The 19992-nt window shown below is 42.7% G+C and overlaps 1 protein-coding gene and 1 non-coding gene across 2 annotated transcripts; one reads left to right on the top strand and one right to left on the bottom strand.

Annotated features, from left to right (window-relative positions):
• Positions 1–87: 87 nt before the first annotated feature.
• Positions 88–160, bottom strand: trnat-ugu (transfer RNA threonine (anticodon UGU)). Its single transcript has one exon. It is a non-coding gene; the product is annotated as a tRNA-Thr (tRNA).
• Positions 161–3686: 3526 nt separating this feature from the next.
• Positions 3687–19274, top strand: glipr2l (GLI pathogenesis-related 2, like). The gene is made up of 5 exons (XM_064339561.1): positions 3687–3956; positions 13417–13525; positions 13661–13764; positions 14259–14336; positions 17714–19274. The coding sequence occupies exons 1-5, from the start codon at positions 3944–3946 to the stop codon at positions 17872–17874; spliced, it is 465 nt and encodes a 154-aa protein (XP_064195631.1). The 5' UTR covers positions 3687–3943; the 3' UTR covers positions 17875–19274.
• The last annotated feature ends 718 nt before the right edge of the window (positions 19275–19992 follow it).

Genomic DNA, 19992 nt, shown 5'->3' with positions numbered 1-19992 from the left:
ATATACTGACCGACAGCAACAGAGACAGGGTCAGGACTAGGGATTTTTATGCTGCCGATATGTCCAAAAAATACCCATTGTAGCTTCAGGCCCCAGCGAGGATTGAACTCGCGACCCCTGGTTTACAAGACCAGTGCTCTAACCACTGAGCTATGGAGCCCTACCTGCGTCAGGTATCTCTTTGAAGGTTTAGAAAGAACACACCCTACAAAATGTCATGTAAAGCAGCTACGCCTGTTAGGGGAGTATGCTTTGCATGCAAAGCCGGTTGTTTAACAGCTGTCCCAGTTTTTATTTGTATAAGGTTGCAAGTTGTTTGATTAATAAACAGTTCCTCTACGAAACTGTGCCTGGGCCTGATGGAAAAACAGGCGTTCTCTGTGAAGAACAGGAAATTAATCCAAAAAAGTTCCTGCCATTACATTCTAAACCCACAGTTTACAGTACCAGTGGTCTAACCACTGAGGTGACAAGCAAAAAACCAATTTTAAATGGGGTGGCTACACTGATCAGTGGAATATACTTTTCAAGTGAAGAGACAAGCACCAGAATGAGTGCAGTCAAATAACAAAGTTCCAAATGTTTTTCTGTGTGGCTATTAGGAAGTAGAATCTAGAGCTTGTCTCAAAATCTCAACTCTAGTTAAGACACCATGCTGTGGTCCATGGATGAGCCTCATGGCCTCAGACTGAATCTGGACCATGCCAATGCCGACTGTGGCTGTTAGCTTCATAAGGACGATGTGCACATTGTGATTGTATCGCCCTGGGTATGGTTAGAGATCTTTGTTTACCGCTATCTAACCACCCCCCCCCCCTCCCCCAGTCAATCGGGCGCCCATGGACTGCATGTGAAAGCCGCATTTGAAAGGTGTTCTTCTGATTCTGGCCCCGTATAAGCTTATCTGTAGTTCCTGGTGTGAAAAGAATCAGCTAGTGACCCTACGTGTTTCGGAAGAGAACCATGGATGTCTGCAACCTCCCGAATCAGCAGTGGGGTTTGCCGCATGAACACTGCTGTGGATGCACATGATTACCCATTCCAAACTGGGGTGGGAATCGGAGATGGTCAGCCTAATATTTGGTGCCAAATTCATAAAAAAACAAAAAAAACTCACAACTCTGGATGTCTAGGTGTCTATTACCATTATGATGTCTGTGAAAAGGTTTGTGACAGTCTCCATTTTAATACACCAAAGAATTTGAAAACCAATTGCTGTAGTGCACCTTACATATTGGCATTCCTTTTTTTTGGAGGGGGGGGGGGGGTGGGTGTTTGAGGGGGGATAATGATTTTACAAGTGAGGAGCTTTCTTGAAACAGCAGAATGAACAGCAACCTGAGAGAGAACTGCATCTGCTGCTGGCAATAGCGGCTAACTGACTCTGTTACCAATATTAACAAAGCAGTCTACCCTTTCTTACCAACTAGGCATCTAGCAAGCTGACAAACACACTTAAAACAGTACCGAAACTTTCTAGCTAGCTAGCAAGAACACCTGAAAGCTACTGAAAAGCGTTTTCTGAATTAATTTATCCTCACAAAATTATGTTAGGCCAACCAGACTTGTCAAAGTCCCATGTTGACCATCACAGCTACCTGTGCATGTGTGTCTGATGGAGGAAAGAAGAGTTTATGCCCACTTCTGAACCATCACTTTGAAATTACTTAAACACCTGAAGTACATATTTTCACTGAAAATTGTCCTGTCAACCCCCAATTCCACTTGGCACCAGTGTTCCTATTTATGTAGTGACTAGTGAGTTGTAAGAAGTCGCTTAGCATTTTAGTCTTTATTTTTACATACAGGAACAATGGTCAGAACAGACTAATGAACAGCAATCATAGATTTTTGCCTGTACTGTATTACATGGGGGCAGCTGCTTTTCAGACTTGCAGACGAAGTGGAATGCTGTCAACATGCAAGCAAGTTCTGTTATCAGCCATGTGATGGAGGGATTTAAGTTTAATCTGTGCTTTGAAATTATGAGATAGATCTTCCTGAACTGAGCAGGATTTTTGTCTTTTAGCTGGCTATATTATGCAATTTCATTAGAAGAATTAGAAGCTAACAGTGCAACATGAAAAAAGGAAGCGAGTCACTCTTAGCACTCCCTTCTTTCATCATGCCAAAACCGCACATGCTCATTTCCGCCCTGCTGTGAGTAGCCAAGGCAGCAGTAGACATGAGGATCCGTGAGCACTCCGGAAAAATGCGGTGCAACCGTGCATTTATCGGAAACACAAAAACAACTGTGCCTACCAGGGAGGGGTACAGCACACTGGTGATCTCTAACGCAAAAAAGGAAACAAATGGAGCAATACAAATAGCTCGTACACCCTTCATACAAGGGTGCGGTATACCACTTGCCCAGTGGCGTTTTACCCTCTTACCCCAGATGCTTTTTTTTGCCTTTTTTCACTCCATACCACAAAAAGTCACCCAGATGCAGAAAAGTCTGAATTCCCAAAGTCCCGCCATATTCTAAATCTCTTCCTCATAAATATGCCACCATGACCGCACACACTCTAGAACCCAACTTAAAGGATAACACCAATCATTTTAATGTTTTCAGCATCATCAAATTATCCTATGAAAATACCAAAACCAAAAACGTTGCTGTTAAACTCTTAGTACTTTTTGACATTTTCCTACCCCATTACTGTTCAACCAGGAAAGCCATTCATTCTAGTTGTGCACTGAAGTCATTAAATACAGCTCAGAAAGACATGTTTTTATTTTTAAAAAATGCAACCTATTTTCACAAAAAAAACATGGCCAGTGTAGTTTTTACCAAATTTACTTCAAAACGGAGCAAATTGTTCATTTCTATAGCGGCTATTTTCAGTATTTCGGTGCGGCACCAAAGTACTCTCCACATATTGAAAAAGCAATCGTTATCACTTAATGAAGTTGCTTCAGTAAAAAGTAAAAAGGCCAGGTTCTTTGTAATGGTGAAATATGCTGAGCAGAGCAAAGGTATGTTTCTTTCACTTGTATAATACTTTCTTAGACAACAATGAAGTTTTATGTATTTGGTGTTGACTAGATGGACAATAATTGTTCATAGGATAAATTAGTTGAGAGTTGGACAGAAAGATCATCAGTTTTGGTCTTTTCATAGAATATGCGGTCTCACGCTCTCATACAGCTAAATGCAAAACTTATTTACATGTACAAGTCTAAGTCTAATTGTCGCTGCAAAAAACAGCAACAATTATATGCAATATAAACGTGTTTCTACATTCCATCTATGTTCCACCTTTGTCTCCCTGCCGATAAGAGTCATTTATACAGACTTCATCACACACATCCATAGCCAAAGTGGCATGGAATGCGTTGTCACAGGAAATATCTCCATGCAACATTTGGTGATAGTGTGCCGAGAAATGTATCATGTCTCTTTGTGCCTTTTAATGACTATATTTGACAAAATACAGATCCAAAAACACATTTAAACTATAGCATAAAGATGGCCTCAATGCGCCTACAACTTTAAGATCCAGGTTTACATTAATGGCTCCAGGGGGACCACAAATGCTTCTACATTACAGCTCACAGTTTCCAGCAAAAGAAGGAATCTCAATCCCTTATAAGGCCAAGCTGCCCAGAGTGATGATGTCATGAAAGTGGCAGCCTGTGGGATTCTCCTTTCAGTGCAGTCAGTTCAGGCGCAGTGTGGGTGTGTTCCGGAGAGGGAGGCACTCACAGACAGAGAGGGTGTGTGTGTGTGTGACATAGAGATAGTGCGAAGGAAGGAGGATATTGTGCCTGTGAATTAAAGTGACAGGCAGGGAGTGTGTGTGTGTGTGTGTCTGTCTGTGTATTGTAACCGTTAGAGAAAGAGAAAGAGAAAGAGAAGAGGGAGTGAAGGAATATAGCCGCTGGGAGAACCAGGCGAGAAACCAACACCAGAACAAAGGAGGAAAAGTATTTTAATACAATGGGCAAGTCAGGTGAGTGCACTGTTTTAACATGCCTGTCATTTGCTTCCTGTGTTAAATATGATTCCTGAGTAATTTCAGCATGGAAAAGATGGTTGCCTCAATGCTGTACTTTTGTACTTATTTTATAACAGCTAAGCGCAGTTAAACAAGGGCTTGGATCTCTGTCTTTGCAGACAAGCTTTTACAGTTTACTCTGTTTTATTTGAGCCACAAAGTGCATTTGATAATGTGTGGTCAGCTGTGCTTGCTTAAGACTAAGCAGCGGTAGTTTCATTTCAGGGTGTCAGGAGGTGCCCAGTTTGAATGAATGATTTCTTTCATTGAGAGACTGCACTGACTGGACTGTATCAGCATGTGTTGGATAGAGTGGAGCTGTACCAGGACTGAAATCCCTGAACAGGCCTCTGCTCTAGTCTGAAGAACAGCATCAACAGTCCGCTTTCAGGAGATGTTTTAACATACAAGGTTCACGCTTAAACATTTTAGGTACTCTAAGGCCTGTATCAATATTTGTCCTTAACATTGACAAGTAAATACATTACCCTTTTTCTTCACAAACTCAGTTTGGAGATTTAGTTTTAGTGATTGCTATGTGATAGTTTTGCTTTTGCCACAATACTTTAGTATAATTCATGATGCAACATCACTATTACCTTTTTAACCAGTGGGCTTTAACCTCTTTTTTCTCATAAGAAATATGTATGCAGGTGCTGCAGTACAGATAAGTCATCTATACTTACTTGAACATTGAAAAGTGTTTCACTTTTTTGAATGAAGTGGGTCAGCATCGTTTCTTCCATTTTGCACTGGGTCCTTCGTGATTATCTTCATTGTATTACATTGTCATACCTGTGAAATCTCAGCAATGCACAGCAAATTTGAGAGCAGGGGGAGGCAGCCCCAACATTTTTTTGTGTCATTTAAGCTGAACTTAGTCTATTCAACTTTTTTAGAGCCTGCACATTAACAGCGAACCTACGACTACACCCAGAACATGGTCACCTGTGTTCATTCAGCAATTGTTTGGCTAGTTCTAAAGCATAACCCCATTTATGTGTATGTGGGTGCATATGGGAGGAAAGGATAGGGGAAGACAAAGAACAAGAGACAGGAGTGAGGCATCACAGCTGCTGATGAAGGTTGGAATATGAGAAAGGACGTGTGTGTGTGTGTGTGTGTGAGAGAGTGAGAAAGAGACCAAAAGGCAGAAAGAGTGAGGCACCACAGCTGCTGATGAAGATCAGAATATGAGAAAGTGTGTGTGTGTGTGTGTGTGTGTGTGTATGTATGAGACAGAAAGAGAGACAGTGTGTGACAGAGCAAGAAACAGAAAGAGTGAGGAATCACAGCTGCCAGTGGAGCTTCATTTGTGTATGCGAGAGAGAGATTTTCATCCCTAAGAGCTGAGTCACCGCAGTCAGGAAGGGCCATGGCTGTGTATTACACCCGTTCTGTCTTTCTGTGGAACAGATGACTACTGCCCTCCTGATTCGTAGTGGGGACATGAGGGGGGGGGGGGGGGGTGTCCCATTAGGAATCAGTAGGGCAGTAGTCATCGGTCCCACAGAAAGAAGTAAGGGTGCAACTGTACGCTACTTATATAGGTAGTATGCCTGTAGTGTTCGGTGCGTTTAGTTCTTCAATGTCAGGCACTAGAATGGATGGTACTAGGTTTGAATCTGAGCCTGTTTCACCCACTGATGACATCACTCTCTAACCTTTCTGTCAAAAACATCTCTCTTTCAGGGAGTCTGTCTGACAGTGTAGTGATGAAAGACAGGTCTCGTAGAAACTGGGGTTGGAAATTCATTATTTTTCACCGGGAAGAACACACACAGCATATGAGAACCTGAAATAAACTGGGCCGGGGGAGGGTGTGTGTGTGTGGGGGGGGGGGGGGGCAAAAATGTGATGTGGACCTGGTTTCATTACTTTGCTCTGTCAAGTGGAGCCTACAATTTCATGCTCTGAAATGCCTCTGTGAAAAAAATGGAAAATGAGAGGGCGCAGTCAGACCTTCGGTTTTCAGCCAATTATTTGCTCAATTTCACCAAGTGTGCAGTTGGTCTCTGGTGGTGCTGCAGACTCAGGACAGTTTTATTTATTTATTTATTTATTTATTTGTTTATTCATTCCTGGCTGTGATATGACGGAGGTCACAGGCTGTGGCAGCAACTGTTGACTGTTCAAGGTTGGTTTTGAGGGGGGAGGGGTGTCCCTTCCTGTGGGAAATTTGCAGGCCCCACTGCAGACCATTTAGTCACACACACTGCTGTAACCGAGGACGCCAAGGCCAACGGAAACCTATGTTTGCCTGACTGCTGAAAAATAACATCATTTCCCATTGTAGTTCCTGCTATGGGTCATGGACTGAAATTTTGGCTTTAGAGAACTCAAGGCAAAGATAATGACAGAGACTAGTCAATACTACTTGAGTAGATTTTTTTGGGACCTGCTTTTTAGAGTGATTTTGTTTATTTTGTGTATTTATATTTGTAAAACTAATAGTTAAAAAAATTATTGAAACAGACACTGTAGTTTTTACTATGGAATGTTTACTTGATGAGTGATCTTTTATATATTAGCTATTTATAGGTAATGATTAAATAAATTACTTATTAAAAAAGGAAAGTGGTCATTCATTAATATAGCACTGGCCAGTGATGAGTGAAAGTGCTGGAAATGACTGTGAGTGTTTGGCATGTTTGAAATGGTAAAGTGTCATTTCTTCTGCAGTGATGCCTGAATGGTGGCCATTGTAAGATTTTAGGATTGTCCAAATACCACTCAAGTCTAAAACATTTGACTGTCAGTCGTGCCTGTTGCCCGGATGGTTTCAGCCAACTCAATCACCATAAATACAACAGGACGCCATTGTTACTGATGCACATAGCAATTATAGTATAGCGACTGGGAGTGGGTGATCGAGAAGCATTCCATTACATTACATTACATTACATTACAGGCATTTGGCAGACGCTCTTATCCAGAGCGACGTACAACAAGTGTAAACATAACAGACAAGTAGACGAAACCCTAGAGAGAAGTACCGGTCCAAGTACAGGAACACCGCATAGTTCAACTTGGACCCTGTGGTTAACTGATTAACACTAACAACGAGAACGCAACAACGCAACTAGGAAAATAAAATAATAAATACAAGTAGTCGTTAGACTGGCGCATCAACTAAGTCACTATTAACAGCTGCCTAGTTACACCCCTAAGTTAGTCATTTACAGGGGGGGAGGAGGGATGGGAGAGGTGCAGCCTGAAGAGGTGGTCTTCAGTCGTCGTTTGAAATTGTTCACAGTCTCAGCTGTTCTGACCTCACAGGGAGGTCATTCCACCATCGTGGGCCAGAACAGACAGGAGACGTGTTCTGGAAGTGCAGTGCGAAGAGGGGGAGGTGCTAGGCGTCCTGAGGTAGCAGAACGAGGGATCTGGTGGCATGTAGGTTTGAAAATCTTGTGAAGGTATGCTGGGCTGATCCCTACTGCCTGGTATGCTAGAACCAATGTTTTGAATTTGATGCGAGCTATAACACAGCCAGTGGAGGGTAGTGAGCAGGGGAGTTACGTGGGAGTGTCTGGGGAGGTTGAAGACCAGACGAGCCGCAGCATTCGGATGAGCTGCAGGGTCTGGTGGCAGATGCGGTAGTCCACCAGAAGAGAGTTGCAGTAGTCCAGGCGGGATAGAACCATTGCTGGACCAGGGCTGGTTGAGTAGTGGTGAGAAAGGGGCGGATTCTGCGGATGTTATATAGGAAAAATCTGCATGCCGGGTTACTGCTGCAATGTTGTTGGAGAGGGACAGCCTGTTGTCCATCTCACTCGAGATTCTTGGCGCAGGTGATGATGTCACTACGGTGTCCCTAAGGAAATGGAAAAGTCGAGGAGGGGAGAGGATAGAGCAGGAATAAAGATTAGCTCGTCTTCCCGGTTGAGCTTCAGGTGGTGATGTCCATCCAGCTCTGTATGTCCCTCAGGCAAGCGGAGATGCGGGCAGGGACCTGTGTGTCCGATGGGGAGAAGGAGAGAAAGAGTTGCGTGTCGTCGGCATAGGAATGATCCATTCCAACCGAGGAGACCTAATTAACAATATAATTAACAATATAATAGACTGTTTCCCGACTAGGCACACTGTAAGCTGGGACATCACACCCTAACTGGTTGGCTGACTGATTGATTTAGCAAAGCCAGACAATGGAGTCCCTAAATCAATCATTGTCAGACAAAGATTGAGAAGAAGTATTTACAACCATTCAGTTATCATATCAGGATTCAGACTGATTTCTTTCATCCTGGTATTTTCTGCTTCTTTCTACTACTTTCTGCAACTGCAAATTTTTTCATTCATTGAATTAGACAATCATTCCCCTTTCCATGTTGTCCAAGTTTCACACCTTCAATATTATTTACATGATTCAATTCAGTGTTGCCACTTGTGCGTACCAATGTGCTGGGGATGAGATGTGTTATGGGGGGACAGAGAGAACAGACTGGTAATGCTATGCTTTCTAATTAGTGCCATTGTTGGGGTGTCAAATTAATGCCAAACTGGTAATATCTGTTTCTAACGGTCTAGTTTTAGTCCCTCCAATTACAGTATGGCTGAGTCCAAGCCTGATTAAAATCAGAACAGAAAGACACAGATATGGCCCGTATATAACAAGAAGGATGCCACTGACAGACCTCACTGTGTCAGTATGCTGTTTATTGTGTTTTCATAGCGGTATATTCATACCTAGGCAACTTGCTACTGCTTTATATCAGCCCAGTAAGTGATCAGACCATGATCTTGGCAACCGTGCATTACAGCACCTCACTATAACAACAACAGGACAAGGTAGTATCAGCAACACCCTCAGTACGCTGGCTTGCAGCATAAATAGTGGAGTGATGAATTAACACCTTGCCCTTAGACATCAGTGAGTACAGGCTAGTGGGGCACAGTGATGCTAATTCCTGTATTTAACCGGTCTATTGATGGGGAGGCCTGGCTCAGTGGTCTTCGGTCCTGGTGCTCAAGAGGCAAGAGTGGTTCTTGCCTCTTGGTTACTCGGGTCAGTGAATGTGTGACTCACCTCTCTTTGTTTGAATTGAGGACTAGAGAAAGAGGACTGAGACCACTGGTCTGGAATATCTGTTGACTGCAGAACTGCCCTCATAGAGAGAGTGATATCAATGGCAACTTAACAGCACATCACCACCACATTGATAAAACCCAGAGAGCTCACTGGCTGCCATGCTGACAGGAAGATAGTCTGACAAAGCACAGGCTCTCAATCTGCCTGCATGTCAGGCTGTCTGGTGAAATGAGCAATGCAACAGTTATATCATGGCTGCCCTCCCCACCATACTGCAGCTAAACGGAAGATTTATTGGATGAGCTATAATGACATGTGACCTACAGTGGAGCTGAGTGCAGGACAGGCCCCTGCTTGTCCAGGCTCTACAAGGGTAATGGGATGTCAGCACAAAAGATGCCATGCTCAGTCTTAATAATAATAAAAAATTTAAAAAACGCCACAATTAACAGTAACAAAATGTTGTGATTTTAGCATTTTTATTAGTATAAATTAAATAATATGTACATCTATATCTTGTAATTTATATCAGGCTTGATCCTTAGTGTATTTTCTGATGATGGATAGTTGTTTTCATAATTTGTTTAATTATTAATTTACTGTTTGTTAATTGAAGGTTAATGGTAATTCATTTAACACAGCTCAGTGATGTATGATTGAATGCGAACTCCTGGGATGTTTTATCAAGGAGGAATGTTTAAATTATTTTAGTTCCTTCTAAAGTCATTCTTCATTCATGGTTATGGTTCATATCATCAGAAAATATGTGGCTAATATGTGAACCAAGCATCTGGAACCTGATGGAAGACCTATGCCACAAAATATGCTGCTATTATTGTTTCCATTGGCAGCTACTCATACTCCTCTCTTATGGCCTTCACAGTAGGTGGTTGCCCAATTCTGCTGACTAATATGAATCTGCATAATGAATTAGTCTGCATCATATCTGCTAGTAAAATATTGGTGCACCCATTAGAAAAGACATGTTATGATTCTAAGAATGTATTGCATGCTAATTAAATGACTGGCTTTGATCAACTCAGATTATGAGTGACAGTTTAACAACCTTAGTCTAAGAAGGCCCAACACAATTTATCACTAGGATAGTGAAACATATTCTTAGTTGTCATAAGGTTTGATATCCAGCTGGTTAAATCATTTCATCGCCGAAGTTACATTACATTACATTACATTTATTTGGCAGACGCTTTTATCCAAAGCGACGTACAAAAAGTGCATTTCATGGTCATAGACAACTGCTAAACACAGGTTCAGTAAGGTACAATACTTATTTTGTACAGCTATTTCTAGCCAAGAACACAGTTTAGTTCACACAGTGAACACTATTCAGACCTAACCTCTACAAAGCCAACTAGGCAGAAGAATAAGCTACAGTATTAGGACAAATACAAATTACCAAAAAGTGCTGGGATGGGGCAACATGTGTCATGAAGAAGAAAGGGGGGGGGGAGATTTAGAGTGAGATATACAGCATGGTGGTGGTTAGTCTAGGTATAGTCTGAAGAGATGAGTCTTCAGGCCACGGCGGATGATGGGTAGTGAGGGGGAGGGACGGGGAGTTTGTTCCACCACTGGGGAGCTAGAGTGGAGAAGCTCTGTGATCCCTTTGGGCGGGTGGGAGGGGTTACAAGGCGCTCTGCTGCCGCAGAGCGGAGTGGTCGAGCAGGCACATAGAATCGAGTCATGTCATGCAAGTAGATGGGGGCTGTCCTGTTGGCAGTAGTGTAGGCAAGGGTCAGGGCTTTGAATCAGATCCTGGCAGCGACCGGTAGCCAGTGGAGTGATCGCAGCAGAGGAGTGACGTGGGAGAATTTGGGAAGGTTGTAGATGAGTCGGGCAGCGGCATTCTGAATCATCTGTAGTGGCTGTATGACACAAGCTAGCAGGCTTGCAAGGAGAGAGTTGCAGTAATCAAGGCGAGAGGTCACCGTAGCCTGGACGAGCAGCTGGGTGGAGTGCGTTGTCAGGTATGGTCGAATTCTTCTGATGTTGTACAGAAGGAATCTGCAGGACCGTGATGTTGCCTTGATGTGCTCCTTGAGGTCCAGTTGGTCATCCAGGACCACCCCCAAGCTCTTGGCAGAGTGAGAGGCAGTCACTGTGGTGCCATCAACCGTGATTGAGAGCTCACGTAGTAAGGAGGTCTTGTATGGGAAGAAGAGCAGCTCAGTTTTGTTGAGATTGAGCTTCAGATGGTGACTGGCCATCCAGGTGGAGATGTCAGCCAGGCAGGAAGATATCTTATCATTGACCTGTGTGGCCGAGGGGGGGAAAGAGAAGAAGAGTTGTGTGTCATCTGCATAACAATGGTAGGAGAAGCCATGTGAATTAATAACTGAACCAAGAGATCTGGTGTATAAGGAAAACAGCAGAGGACCCAGTACAGATCCCTGCGGCACTCCCGTAACAAGGGGATGAGAAGCAGAGGCAGACCCATTCCAGGTGACCTGGTAGGACCTATCTGCAAGATAGGAAGCAAACCAAGACAGGGCAGTCCCGGCGATGCCCATCCCAGCCAAGGTGGAGAGGAGTATTTTATGGTTGACCGTGTCGAAAGCTGCAGACAGGTCAAGAAGGATCAGGACAGAGGAGAGGCGTGAGGCTCTTGCAGTGGCAAGTGCCTCCGTCACAGCTAGGAGCGCAGTCTCTGTTGAGTGCCCGGATCGGAAGCCAGACTGGTGAGGGTCTAGCAGGTTGTTCTGATGGAGAAAAGAGGTTAGTTGTTTAAGAACTGCTCGTTCAAGGGTTTTGGACAGAAAGGGTAGAAGCGATACGGCTCGATAATTCATTACATCGGAGGGGTCTGCGGTGGGTTTTTTGAGAAGTGGGGTAACACGAGCCATCTTAAAATCAGAGGGAACATGACCAGAGGAAAGAGAGGAATTAACAATGGAGGACAGATAGGGAAGGAACTCGCTGGAAATGGATTAGAGAACTGTAGATGGGATGGGGTCAAGTGGACAGGTGGTTGCACGATGAGAGGTGATGAGTTGAAGTACATCAGAATCTTCCAGCATCTCAAAGGAGGTCAGTGTGGCTGTGGGTTTGTCCCGGGGGGTTGGGGGGCTCACTGGATGGGCGAAGGAGTTCCGGATTGTCACCACCTTTCCTTAAAAGGTGGCCAGAAAGTCATCTGCGGAGAGGGAAGAGGGAGGTGGGGGTGGAGGAGGAATGAGGAGGGAAGAGAAGGTGGAGAATAGTTTGCGTGGATTAGAGACACATGCACTGATCTTAGATTGGAAAAATGAGGCTTTAGCTGACTTGAGGGCAGATGTGAAAGTCGCCAGCAAGGTATGATATGCGGTCAGGTCATCAGAGGATTGGGATTTCCTCCACTTCCTCTCTGCAGCCCGCAGTGATGTTCTGCTGAAGCGTAGTGACTCAGTCAGCCATGGGCATGGGGGTGAGGAGCATGCTGGTTTGGAGACAAGAGGACAAAGTGAGTTGAGGGACTGGGAGAGGCAGGAGTTGAAGGTGGAGGTAGCAAGATCAACTGGCAGGTTAGAGAAAGACGCAGGAGATGGAAGTGTAGACAGAGCAGTGGAGATGAGGGAGGATTGTAACAGAGTAGAGAGATTTCTCCTGAAAGTTACTGTGGGTGAGCTGTTGGATGAATTGGGGGGGAGTAAATAGGAGAGGGAGAAAGAAAGAAAGAAGTGGTCTGAGACATGGAGGGTAAGTTGGGGAATGGAGCAGCTTCTGGTGAATACAAGGTCTAGTTGGTTACCAGCCTTGTGTGTGGGGGGGGGGAAGAGGACAGGGATAGGGCGAAAGACTGGAGGAGTGAGGCAACCCTGGACAGTTGGGAGGTCTCTGGTGGGAGGTTGAAGTCTCCCAGTAGAATAGCAGGAGTGCCATCCTCAGGGAGGGACTGGCAGTTCCATAGTCCACCTGTGACAGTGAATTCCTGAGGTGTGGATAAGGGTGGGTAGATCAGGTTAGATAAATTGCGCCTGCAGTGAATAGACCATTTGGGGCGAAGTTCAATCTCCTATCTAACTAATAAGGTGATATTGGTGCTAATATGGTGGTGAAAGTCACTCAAGGTTAGTCATGGATGATAATTATTGATTGAGAGAAAAAAATTAATTAAAACTCCTTTTGGTGGTGAATGTGTGTGTGTGTGTGTGTGTGTGTGTGTGTGTGTGTGTGTGTGTGGATGTAGGTATGTCGTCTGTCAAGTCAATTGCTTGTTGGACGTAACCTGTGTACATCACTGAAATGAGATTTAAAATAGTATGTTAAAATTTTGATGTTGTGATAGATGATGCATCCCAGCATCCTTCAGTAACTCAGAGCTCTGGCTCTGCCCTTTTCTCCAAGCAGTTTGCCTATATATGCTCCTCCCCCTTTCCCCTCCAGCCTCCAAGCAGTTTTCAGAAGAGGTTCTGAGAAGCCACAATGAGTACAGGAGACAGCACCAGGCCCCAGCCCTCAAACTGAGCAGCAAGCTGAGCCGGGATGCTACACGGTGAGCCCAACTGCAGCCCCAATGACTCACTGAGCCACTGGGCCAGAGAAATACGAATCCAAAGTGGTTATGGCTCTTACTATGATGGTGTGAGGGCAGGAAGATGTGGGTTTTGAATGGTCAAGTGTGTTCCAGGTATGCAGAGAGTTTGGCCAGCACCAGAATCCTGAAGCACAGCACTGAGTCCAGCAGGGGGAGCTGTGGGGAAAATCTGGCATGGGCATCTTACGACCAGCCAGGTATGTACCAGCACTCAAAATCCAATCTAGGAACAGCCTACTCAATCCAAATCTAATCACAACCATTATGTGAAAAAAATAAAAAACAGCGGAAACTGACCCAGTTACTGAGAGCAGAATCAATTGATGACTTCTATAGCATGGGTGGGATCTGTAGGTGGGAACCAACTGGTTCTGCATTAGAAAAAGTGTGTTTATTTTAGCTTAACATGTTTCAGGTTACAGCCCAGCCAAAGTACTGAATTGCTTACCTCTAGTTCTGTACCACAGCTTTTGTGTTTAGAAGGATTGGTTTGTCACAGATCCTTTGCTTATTTGTTGATCTTTATAAAACTGAATAAGCTTACATCATTCCTGTGCTCACTATCAGTTAATCCAGATGCGACTGTGATCAGGGGTCGTGCACATGTTCTGCACAGAACTGAATCCCTGTGAACACAGGTGTTGAAACTATCTAGATAGTGACGTGTGCTAAAATCTTTTCTACTGTACAGGCAAAGATGTTGCTGACCGGTGGTACAGCGAGGCGAAGAACTACAATTTTAACCGCCCTGGTTTTTCCACTGGCACAGGTGAGAGTTGCATGATGGTCCATCACATTGGTCATCCTGTGCACATGTAATGTACATCTGAAACCAACTCTTTCCCTATGTAATTCCCCTTTCTTTCGCAACACTGACTTCTGCATGTTCCCTTGGACAAAGGCACGTGCCAAAATGTCTGGTTTCACCCACATCACTGTGCACATGGCTGTAAGAAAGGGGGTGGCTATTGTGTGCTAAAAGCTTCTTCTGTATTTAATGCACCCTGCTCTGTCCCTGAGGTTTTTGTCTTAGCTGAGAGCAGGTCATGGCATCATCCCTACAGTCATCTCAGGAAAAGTTAGGGGGTGGTAAATCCTGTGTAGAATGTGATGGGAGAATTTGTCGGTCTTCATTGTACTGTTCTGGAAAATTCCTTCTCTCTGAGCATGGCTTCTTTCCCTAAATTCCCTCTGCTCTTGTTTTATGGGCTGTGTGAATCACCCCTCTTGACTGCCTTGCTGTACACCTCCCTGTCTCCTCCTCCACAGTTCAGTGGAAGGCTAGGTGGTTTTGACTTATTTTCAGTAGAGTGCAGTATTACCCTCAGCCCTAGCAACGGTCTGCTGTCCCCCACCAACCCTGAGCACTCCCTCTGTTATTGCTCTGCGGTTGCGCAGTTTACTTTGGAGAGGAACTCCAGCTAGGAGACGCTGACAGGAAATCCATGAGCTACTCTGATTCACAGTTTGGGCTGTTTCGCAGCATTGAAAGGGGAGAGGGGAGACACCGGCATTTTTGTACAGAGATCAGTTTTCGGAACGGTTTTGGAGATGGTGTGAAGTTAAGGCTTGACAGATAATTTAAATGACATTACATTACAGCCATTTCAGCAGACGCTCTCATCCAGAGAGACAAACAGTAGTGGAGAACATCAGCGTTACTCTCAGGAATACAAAAATGCGGTAACACCAGGAGACCCATTTATCACCACTAAGTGCAACATTAACCGAACAAACAACAATTTGCATTGTAAAAAAACAAGGTACGACCAGACAGACAATTTTGCACAGCTATACCAATAACATTAACCAAAATAAAATCCAAGGAAAGAAAGAGAAAAAAGAATGAATAAATTCAATAACATTAGATCAGATGTCTTTATTTACTCTTGTATCTTAGTTTGGAAATTGTATTTTAAAAGCAGCACACTTTAATGGGCAGACAATCAGCTCACATACAGTGATCACTGCTCCTGGGAAAGGAGGTTACATAGAGTGAGCTGGGAGTTGGGGATAGCCATCCTGCAAAGCATATACAAACATTCCAACTTTACTTATTATTGTTCCTGCTTTAGTTTACCTAGCATACGGTACTTGTGCATGACGATTATCATTTACCTTCTTCAATTAATCACATTTGATGATGGACTCACTGAATTACTTGAGTTCATTACTCATAAATTGGAATTCGTACACTAATTGAATAAGACTTTCCTGTGAATGAACCCTACTCTTTCCATCATATGTGTGTCCACTGTGACAGTGATTTCACTCTATGGTAAAATGTCAAATCATGTCATATTTCTAAACTGTGACTGTTAAATAAAAAGCATATCTCCACAACCAACTCAAAAATGTATTTTGCCAACCTGTTCTGATGTAGGCAGTGCACTCTTCTACCTCTCCTACCAACTTTTGTGCAGAAAACTTGTTCTTTCCATCTACTGTCATATCTTTGACCTGAACCAGGCATAAGAACAACTCATTTAAAATCAGTCTAATCAATCTAAAAATAATCTCTCTGTTATAAATGAACATAACTCAATAAGTTTAATAATAAAAATGATTAAATGTGAATTCTGAAGTTATTGCTCTGCTACAAAAGTAATTAGAGAACAGTAACGAGTTACTGATGGGAGATACCATATTTGACAAGGGCAAAAAAAATTTGATTATATAAAAAAAAAAACATTTTAGAAAACCTTTATGAAAATGTATTAATAAACTGAAAGTTATTCATTATATTTCTTACTGACAAGTTGCTGCTGGGCAGACAACTCTCATTTTAAGGCATGTGAAAACACCTTTACTGTAACCTCAACTGATTTCCCCCCAACATCCATTAAGATATGCTTGACATGTCATTTCTTTCGTAAGTTTATTTCTGGGTAGAGCAGCCATTTTGCCTGGCACAAGTCACCAAATGTTATCTGTTAGAGTTAAATGAACACTGTTAGTGTTGAAATGACACTGGACGTTTTACTGTGCAGATGTGACATCTGACTTGGCTACAATTAGGTGGGTACCTGGCAGACACAACATTAAACAGATAAAGATAAAGTGAAAATAAATAATGTTTGACCCTGCTGCCATCATATATATTATGCTGCAAATTAAGAAGGCCAGATGAGGGCACTTAAAGAGATGTGTGCTGTGGAGGAAGGACATGCTCACACATTCCATGTGTACGCGTTGTAATACCTATTGTGATGTCAGCATTCCTAACCTTAATCTAGGAACTTTCATCTGTAGCAGATATGGAGAGAATGAGTGTGAACCAGTTCAGGAGAACTTTACTGTGTTTCTCCATTCTTATTAAATGAATCAGCCGGACACGTTTGCGTCCTCCACCCTCTGCACATAGTTGCTGTCCGACAGTGAAGAACAGGAACTTTCACAAACAACCTCATGATGACCTTAAGTTGGTTTTCTTCAGTGAGCTCTAATTGCACAACTGTGTCAGTAATGGAACTTTCTTTTCTCTCTCCTACAAAACTTGTGCCATCCCTTGTGCCGTTACTGCCTCTCTGCCCCCCTCTCTTTTATTCTGACTGACTTTCCCTGGCTTCATCCCTTTATCCTCTCTAGCCTCTCCCCCATGTCCTCCCTTTGGCGCTAGCAATGGGCAAGTCAACTTGATGAGCTTCGATATGGGCGGGGTGACCCGTGACTCAGATTTGTACCAAGTATGCAATGATGTTTTGTTTTGCGGAAAGAAACTAGGGAAGAACACACAGTGCCATTGATGCATAGCATCCCGATACTTTGCCTACTAATAGGTCCTCCTTGTAGAAAATCTTCAGCCGGGCTAAACATGAGTGAGTGAGTGAGTTATCTAGTTAGCAAATTAGATAGATAGATAGATAGATAGATAGAAGCCAGGTCCATAAGGTGCTTTGCATCTAAAAATCTGGCATACTCACCCTCCCTACACCCTCTCTACATCCTTCTTAAGTATAATGATTCACTGGCTCCACCCTCTCTCTGACTCCTCACTTGTTTCCTGATTAACACTTGATCCTCTCTCTTTAGCCCCTCTGCTTTCATCAGTTGGCTGTTGGCCTCTCCCTTTCTTTATGCCCTTCCCATGCATCCTGTATTCTCATTGATATTAATGGTATGTACTTGTTCCTCTATCCTCCAAAGGGCACTTCACAGCCATGGTGTGGAAAAACACGAAGAAGCTGGGAGTGGGGAAGGCCACCGCCACTGACGGCTCCACATTCGTGGTGGCGCGCTACTTTCCTGCAGGCAACATTACCAACCAAGGCCACTTCGAGGCCAACGTGCTCCCGCCTCGGAAGTGATTTAGGAGCAAGGGCAGGGCTTTGGTTGGACCAGAACAAATGTCACTCACTTTAATCAATCACTTCAGTGTGATGTCAGCAGGCTTTCCTTCCACAGCCTAAACTTTTTGAATACTAACTGATCTTGAATAAAACTGTAGGCTATTTCCATCATTGTTCCTCATTGATGTTTTGTTTAATGTAAAATAATGCACACCAAATGTGTATCTTTTGCCATTAGAATTAATTTTAATTATTAATTTAATGGAAAACCTGCACTACCAATGGGCAAAACAGTCCTTATTACAAGTTTTAGTTAATTGGTCACCAGTGCAAAGACTGTGAGGATCCTTTAATAATTGTAAGGTGTCAAGTGGTTGAGAAATGATGGCTGACTATGCAGAGCTAATTACCTGGGAGCATCCACTATAATAGGGGGCCAAGACATTAAGCAAGTCTTTGCCGTTGTCATTCTCTGGCTAGCCATCCTTTTGCCATTGGCTAAATGAGACTGCAGTTGGAAGAGTAAAGTTTAGATATCTGCCAGGGACAGAGCATCTAATTGGCCAGACATGTTTCTTGAACTTAGCCTATTATGACCTAAATGAAAAATGAATTCAGTGGTTGATGGGAATAAGTCATTTTACTTGAACTTAATGAGGTGAAATAAAATCACCTATATACATAAATCGTGCTGTTGAGCCACGTTGCCTGAATTACCAACTGAGTGGTATTGATAGGAGCAGTATTATTCATATTCTTTAACTAGTTGTTAGTAAGGTTAATGCTCGGTTTACAGTGTGATGTAAGGGATTTTCTTACAAGCCCTCATTTGTGTAGTTTACAGTTCTCCGGTCATTGTCAAAGGATAATTTTAATCACTGAAGAATAAAAAGTGTAATACTAACCCTGTTTTGATGGTACCCTAAACTGTTGAATAAAAGGTTGTCACATATTCCAGTAAATGTACTTCCATAAATTTACACACTGTGTCCCAGATGACAAATTGACTAGGCTCTGGAACAATTAGCAGACACCGTCTTTTTCATGATGTACACAAGATAAAGAATTCAGCAATGGATGTCTAAATACTGAAAAGGCATCAATGACTATCACATTACTCAAATTGATTAATTTGTGACAGCAGAAAACCATGATTTTATTTTTTAACCATTTAGTCACTTATGAACTAGTTCTCTGTGTATGCCATGTAATCAAGTATTAATGTAACTACTATAATTCCACTTTTGTGATGATCATTGGCATGTACTTGTACTAAGTTTAAATGAACCACTTTATAGATTTTGTATGAGGAGGTTTTGTATTTCAACAGTGGTCCCTGTGTTTTATTTTTAATTTTTTTTTTTACATTTTTTAAATCATAAAATGATTTGTATAATAAAACAGACAATTGTTTATAATTGACTTTAAGGCGGTCTTATGTTCTAACTTGGCAACTTCCTCCAACGCAACCCATTCATATAACATTTCCAATACCAAGGCTGGGGTTTGCAAACCTAGTCCTGCAGAGTTGCAGAGTCTGCTGGTATCTACCTGGACCAATCAGCAATCCGTTTTGGGCCAGGAATCTGAGACCTGAATTGTTTTTTCTTAACTGTGTAATCATTTCCTTAAATGGATAGTGGCAAGCACCATTGACAATCAACAGACCCTGCTGCTTTCCAGAACTAGGGCGTGGGACTTCTTCACTAAAGCAAAAAAAAAAAAAAAAAATCAGATATGGAGCAAGGCTGCCCCCTTCTGGCAAGAATTGCTTAAGGTAAAACACTTTTTCAATAACTTTTTGGGGGAAGAGAGATTCTTTGCATACATTTTGTTTGACAACTTTTCTCCATATGTCAATGAAAAGGAGTCAATAAGAAAATGTAATAAATCACTAAAGTAGGGGGCTTATAATTATGGATGATAAACTTTTCATGTCTACTGCCATAGCATGATGATACTTCTTGGCATTCCCATTAAACCATTTTAGCTACATGAAAGACAATGAAATTTATAAAATCACAGATTATATCAAAGATTATTGTGTTACATTAAATAATGATTTATGTCTAAACCTATTTTGTTATAACTTAAATTATTTTATTTTATTTTCGTTTTTTTAAAGGAGTCTACTAA

Source organism: Anguilla rostrata, chromosome 1, assembly GCF_018555375.3.
Source record: "Anguilla rostrata isolate EN2019 chromosome 1, ASM1855537v3, whole genome shotgun sequence".
Taxonomy (NCBI): domain Eukaryota; kingdom Metazoa; phylum Chordata; class Actinopteri; order Anguilliformes; family Anguillidae; genus Anguilla; species Anguilla rostrata.
This window is presented reverse-complemented; position numbering and strand designations above follow the sequence as displayed.

Coding starts and splice junctions, on each gene's coding strand:
- glipr2l (XM_064339561.1), top strand. Junction 13,526..13,660: donor CTGAGCCGGGATGCTACACG/GTGAGCCCAACT, acceptor AGTGTGTTCCAG/GTATGCAGAGAGTTTGGCCA. Junction 13,765..14,258: donor GGCATCTTACGACCAGCCAG/GTATGTACCAGC, acceptor TCTACTGTACAG/GCAAAGATGTTGCTGACCGG.